Below are 6,262 nucleotides of genomic sequence, written 5' to 3'. Positions count from 1 at the left end.
TTTTCTAGCCCATCCCAATTTGGACACTGTAGATACGTTCCCACAGCCGCATGCTACGTTCCCGTGATCGCCATGCCCTTGCCTTTTCTTTCTCGCCCTTTGTTCTCTCTTTGTCATCTTCACTGCCTCGCTCTCGCGCCTTGTCCTTGGTTGCTAAGCAGCCCCTCTAGTATATAAGGACCCCCTTAGGCGCTCCCTAGTCCCCATCTCGACCTCTTGGTCATTGGGACTAGGTGAGTGACCATAGCGTTGTACTTCCCTTCGAGTGCTAATGTATAACTTGGTCATTGGGACTAGTCTGTCGCTGTCTGCGTGAAGACTAGCTTTCGTAGGTCTCGTGCCTTCGTGCCGACCTCCGCTCTGCCCTCGTCGAGTTTTCTGTCACGTTTATCCCTCTCCCTCTCTCTTTCCCCTTTCGGCTCCTTGCCGCTCGCCTACGGGGTCGTCGCCGAACGTCGACCCGAGTCTACGCGCCTAGTCGCCGCGACAGAGCTATGGAAGTTACTGGTACAGGTTGGTGAGTCTCGCTCGGACGCGGATCGTATATGTTTACCGCGATCTCAAAGCATATGCTGATCTGATCAATGCATATAGGAAAGGCAGGCGGCTTGAGCGCGCCCCCTTCTACGTATAGGATGTGACAGGCAAAAAGCCGCACTCGCATTCTCATTCACGACATGAGACACCCGCGCGGGTGGAAATGCTATTCGTACCGGTACAGACTAGCAAAGCGTATGGCATACACGGACAGCCGGGTATTTCGGAGGTAATCAGAGACGTGCACAGCACAACAGAGACAGCGCATTAAGTTACTCAGAGATACAGAGCAGACGTTGACTTCCATAGCAAGGCGACAAATCAAGAGGAAAGAAGCAAAGCGGCGCAACACAGTCCAATCCAAGTCCTGGGAAATCTAATGCCGGAGGTCAGTCCGTTGCAACAACACCGTCACGAGACAAGTCATGATTACCTTTCTTCTTATCGGGACGCGTCCCGCAGTCTTTATTATCAATAGGGAGCCTCCTGACCGCCAGCAAAGAATGTGTTTCCGGTAAAATTGTATGGGACGTCGAAGTTTTGGGAGTTGTCCAGGTAAGTCGTCCCTGCTTGACCGCCGAAGAAGTCGTCGCTGACGGGATTGTATGCAAACGACAGGGTATCTGCGCCAAGTTGAGCGTGGCCAGTGAAGCCGCTGAGGTCATCTGTGGGCGAGAAGTTTTGCCCAGTAGTCGGCGGTAGGCCAATGTACCCTGCGGGTCCCCATCCACCCTCGTAGTGGAATGTAACTCCATGTGCGGGGACTGGAGCTGCAACAGCCGTTGGTGCTGTGATAGCAGTACCGATGGTTGTCTCTTCGTTTGCGAACGAAGGGGCTACGTAGGTCTGAGCGGGCGCTTCAGATGGGACCGCGCCCCCTGCATATGCGGTGAGTCAACTGCACATACACATAGCTTCCTTAACCTAGCCATGACTCACCATAAGACCTCGCTCCGCCCTGTAACCCTCCGCCGCCCATGGAAGTGCCTTCGACGTCCACAGAGCGCTTCTTGGCCCGTTTGCTCGGAGCATCGACGCAACTGTCGCCCAGGCCCTTTACGGTGCAGCGCATACAGGGACGTTCGACCGAACAACGCTTTGCGGCATCACGACAGTGCACACACTGGGAGACAAAAGCGATCGCGAGGTGAGTATCCCTGGGGCATAGACTGGAGCCAACCATACTCACGGCCGTCTCGACACTCTTGCGGCTGGACTGACTTCTAGGGTACGGATGAGCCTTGCGAGAAGAGCGACGTTTCTGCTTTTTGTTAGCGCTCTCATCCGGGTGAGTCGATGACGCGATTGGGAAGGCCTGGGGCTCGCCGACGGAGTTGGCTACACAGACGCGGAGTCAGGATATGAAGATGAAGAGCATACTCGCTACCCACTTGTGTATGTCGGATGTTCGAACTGGAAATTGACCAGGCGTTGGGCACTGATGGAGCTTGCATCGCCGGGCTGAGCAGCTGCAGACCTGAATTGGAGGTCGGGTCATGGAAGGACGCGAACCCAGGGGCTGTATGGGCATGCGATGCAAGTAGATTGTTCACTGCATCTACCAATCCCATGTCCTCATGCTATCAATCAGAGGTCCTGACCTATGTGTGAGTTTGGGACGCGTACCCATATATGGCCTTGGCCCTCCTGGCTCGTCACGTGACTTTGGGACATTAATCTGGCACGCAGACGCCTAGAGTAAGTATAGGGCCGAAAGTTGCGAGTGGATTGTTGGAATCCTGGCGTCAAGATGGCGAGCTCGCGGAACGAGCGCCACAGGTCCCGCCCCCCGACGGATACCCGCGCCCTTATCTACCCCTATTCTACTGTGTATATAAGGTCTATTGTATGTACTATGTACGGCACGCGTTTGCACCGGCCAAACGCGAATCCCATTTGCGCCCGCTTGCCCTCGAACTTCTACATGGATAGTGCCCAGCTGTAACACAGCGGATGAAGAGGATGTTGTTTGCGGGCGAGAATGTGTGACTTGGGTTGTGTTTGGTGCCCATCTTCCAGGAGTGCGCGAGATTTATAGTCGGGCAGCCTGAGGAGTGAGGAGTGAGCGCCAGCAAAACAGCATGAGCAGTCAGCGCCAGTTGCAAATATTCTCTGTCGTCCGCGCACTGCATTGCAGCCACTATAGGGTCCGCGTCCCGATCCATCTCGTCGAGACATCAATCGTCTCCAGCGTCCTTTGACGATCCTCGACGTTCGACGTATCCTTCCTCCTCTCCTGCCCACTCCCATCTTGTTGCCTCGCCTGCCTCTGTCTCTTCTTCTTCACGAGCCTCCTCCATGCTTGTGTAGCCTCCGTATTTTTTACCAGCTCTGAGAGCTTTGAGCCTCCTACTTTGTTACTGCGGAACCTTGTGGGCAGCGTCAGTAGCGGTGCTCTTGACCTTCTCGTATTGACAAGTCGCGGCGTCGTGGGCATCGTCCACAGACCTGTCACACCCTCCCTCAACTCACGCCGGCACTTGTTCGTGCAATTGATACAGATGGCCTCCCCTCTTGGGGGTATGATGTTGTTACTAAGCTCGAACCCAAATTCAACCCCAATCCGAGCCTTAACCGACCGGGGGTGGGCAGAGGATCATCTAAAGGGCGCTAATTTCCAAGGGGAAGAGGAAAGGGGAGTTCCTGTAGCACGTACAGCTACAACGCAAGGCACGGCCCTGTGTCCATATGCCGCCCGTGTGGTTTGCTGGACTTGATACACTTCCTCATGTTGTCTTTGACCCGGTGCAGTTGTTTGTTTGCCCTACTTGTGTCATAATGGAGATACCTGAAGTACTCGAGCAGACTTCTGTAACCAAGCCACACCGGCAAGCAGTCCAATGCAGAGAAGAAGATTCCGGAGGCTGTGTTACGCTGAATTGATATCAGTCGGGCCGCATACTTTGCTTCAAATACCGCTTGTGTTGCGACGTCTTGTATATCGCCGGCCTCGTCCTGGCTTGATATTAGAAACTTGGCACATTAGAGTATCTACTTGCTCTCGACCAAATTTTCAACTCCAGCACTGTCTATGTTGGCATTACAACTCTTCTCTAACCTAATGCCTAAACATATAGCATTCCGGAAATCCGTTCACTCTTTCACCTGCTGCCTCCCCGTTTTCCCTCAACCGTTACTCAATCTCCCATCTGATATGTCTCGCCCTGATTATGCACTCCCTTGCGCTTGGGCGGAGCCATCCAGTGCTATATAGCATAGGAAAGCGTCTAATAGGGCTCTCGCCTTAAGGACGAGGCGCGCAACCGCGAGAGGACGGACAGGTGATGAGCATGGTACTTGATAGGTGGACCACACACATGTGTGAACACACATTGCCGAGACCTGGCGCACACGCCACCTGCGGGACGTTCGCGTTCCTGCACGTATTGGTCATGCCTGTCACGGTGTCCATCTGCCTCGTGCCTCCCTGGCGGCCAATGTGTGGTTGCAGCGTTGTCGCCGCAAGTTGGCCGCCACGAGCAACACTTTTGATTGGTGACCTCTCACGCTTGCGGGCTTCTCTCACTCTCCGGCACACAAGATAGAAGACGGGAACATTTGACGTCACCGACGTCGACTTCTACTCATCCCCCGCTCGTTTGTGGCATTCCTGCAGCTGATCCTGCCCTCCTGTTCTTCCATCCTTTCTGCCGGCCCGTTGAACCTGAAAACGGTGGCTTCTACAGCGGTACTTATGGTCAACAACTACATTCATCGCATGTCAGTCCTTCCGCTCTACAGTACTTGTGCACGCCGCGGCGACGCGGCCTGGCTATAATTTCATCACGCATTGAGCGTGTTCCGCCTGCGCCGCCCCTCGACGTCCATCCGCACCACCGGCGCAGTGCGATTGGTGGACAAACAGTCCGCCCACAGACCGCGCACTTCTAAACTTTCGGGGAATGTAATGATAGACTTCGTGAAGGGATCAGCGGTAAGGCGTGCGGAGGAAGCCAGGAGTGGAGGACGCGGAAGCGTTTCGGAGTTGGGCCGCGAGGACATCCGTAGCGCCTTGCCGGAGTGCCTGCGAAAGCGAAGGGGAAGGAGTAAGGGGAGGGATGGCAGCCCGCCGGCTGCGCGCGCGGGCCATCTTGTGATGGCGCATGAAGCGGCGAGGTTTCGTCAATGGTGGGTCCAACATCATATGCGGAGGACGAAGGTGCTCGATGAGTATGAGTGCCACGGATAGGGTGCTTGCGATGTCGCCGCATTGCGAGTGCTCAGGATGCGATCGCATTGTGTGGCAGGGAGTTATAGTCAAGTGATCGAGGCACCGCTGAAGTGATCGAGGTAGAGCTGAAGTTAGAGCAACTCAGCTTCCTGTTCCCGGCCGCCAGTCCGCCAACGCGTCTCCGAGCACCTCCCCTCCTCCTTCCTCAGATGCCTCATGAACGCATTCCGTCGACAGCACGTCTCCTCACACCTTCGGATCATCAGCCTGCCTTCAAGATTCAACACCAGCTCCTCCCTCACGATCTTCGCGGGCACCCCACCATCGATCGCGCACTCAATTGGCAACCCGAGACGGGCCCAGTTGCGACGTCCGTCACGCGTTGGAGCGTGTCAATCTGCTGCATTATATGCGGCACGCGATGACTGCGCTGGACGTGCAAGCAGTGCCGGGCACTTCCAGCGATTCGTACGAAGAAGAGCGGCGGCAGTGGAGGACGCGGGGGCGTTGAGGCGGTGTGGTGCGAGGAGGTTAGGAGCGCTGTGAAGGGCTTGAAGCGGCTCTGGATGGGGCAAAATGGGAATATGGGGAAGGCCAGCGGCGTGTGCACGAGTGGACTCGGAAGAGGTGTCTTCATCGAGTGCAGGTACGAGGTCGTATTCAAAGAGGGGATTCGATGGGCGTGGGTGGGACGCACAGAGAGTCGCGATCTCGCTCGATTCTTGAAACATCGCGCGATAGGCGGGGTAACAGGATGAGCTATATGCCGGGGTATTGAGGGGATCCGGGGAAGTTGACACTGTTCTGAGGACGAATGCGTCGGTGAGATGAGCGTCGGTCTATGAGATGTTGACGTGGAATCTGGAGCATTATCTGAGTAACTTGAAAATGTATCACTTAGGCAGAAGGACCCACAAACTCTCGTTCGTCTCCAGCTCTGATTCTAGACTCGGAAGCGACTCCGCATCTGTATACCCGGTGGAATCTTGGTCACAAGCTAACAGTGGAAGATCGGCGAAGACGTCCTCTGAAGACGTAGCCACGTAGTGCGACAGGCTGTCTTCGTGAGAGAAAGCCTTGGAGGCATCGGAGGGGGCGAAAGCGGTAGAGGAACTGTAGCACGGGTAGAAATTCATGTTGTGAGGGGTAGAGCGAGGCGGGGAGGATCCGGGGGTCAGAGATACGTCGTTTCCCCCATGACTGCTGCATATGTTATCCTAGGCAAGCCAGAGGGTCTCCACATCGTCGGATGGGGGCAATGTGCTCTGAGATGTGCGCTTCGGTCATTGTCGAACGCAGCAAGGTGAACGCCGGAGATCACGGGCGTCTGTCCGCTTTTGGTTCAGTGCCTCCGGGGAAACGGAGCCGCCGCGCGCATCGCCATTCACGTCCTCTCCCTCCGATGCTTCCATATTGAAGTTCTTTCGCAGGCGATTTGAAACCGGTGGGGTAGTTCAATCTGTCAGCGCTCCCAGTTCAGAATCAGCTGAGGTGGGTCCCTCGCACATCCCTTCGACCGCCAATAATCGTTGTGCAATAGCGCGCTTGACAAGG

At 55.5% G+C, this 6,262-nt stretch overlaps 2 protein-coding genes across 2 annotated transcripts; both read right to left on the bottom strand.

The window, feature by feature from the left end:
• Positions 1 to 1,008: 1,008 nt before the first annotated feature.
• On the bottom strand, positions 1,009 to 2,211 carry DICSQDRAFT_129817 (uncharacterized protein; the record flags this gene model as incomplete). The annotated part of the gene is made up of 5 exons (XM_007370294.1): positions 1,009 to 1,415; positions 1,477 to 1,591; positions 1,727 to 1,875; positions 2,015 to 2,117; positions 2,164 to 2,211. The coding sequence occupies 5 exons, from the start codon at positions 2,209 to 2,211 to the stop codon at positions 1,009 to 1,011; spliced, it is 822 nt and encodes a 273-aa protein (XP_007370356.1).
• A 2,004-nt stretch (positions 2,212 to 4,215) lies between these two features.
• Positions 4,216 to 5,850, bottom strand: DICSQDRAFT_140798 (uncharacterized protein). The gene is made up of 2 exons (XM_007370293.1): positions 5,624 to 5,850; positions 4,216 to 5,569 (listed from the first exon to the last, which is right to left on the bottom strand). The coding sequence occupies exon 2, from the start codon at positions 4,625 to 4,627 to the stop codon at positions 4,466 to 4,468; it is 162 nt and encodes a 53-aa protein (XP_007370355.1). The 5' UTR covers positions 4,628 to 5,569; positions 5,624 to 5,850; the 3' UTR covers positions 4,216 to 4,465.
• Positions 5,851 to 6,262: the final 412 nt, after the last annotated feature.

The sequence above is a fragment of the Dichomitus squalens genome, assembly GCF_000275845.1.
Source record: "Dichomitus squalens LYAD-421 SS1 unplaced genomic scaffold DICSQscaffold_65, whole genome shotgun sequence".
Taxonomy (NCBI): domain Eukaryota; kingdom Fungi; phylum Basidiomycota; class Agaricomycetes; order Polyporales; family Polyporaceae; genus Dichomitus; species Dichomitus squalens.
Note: the sequence above shows the minus strand (reverse complement) of the source record. Positions and strands in the feature narration are given on the sequence as shown.

Coding starts and splice junctions, on each gene's coding strand:
- DICSQDRAFT_140798 (XM_007370293.1), bottom strand. CDS start 4,627: ATGGCCCGCGCGCGCAGCCGGCGGGCTGCCATCCCTCCCCTTACTCCT.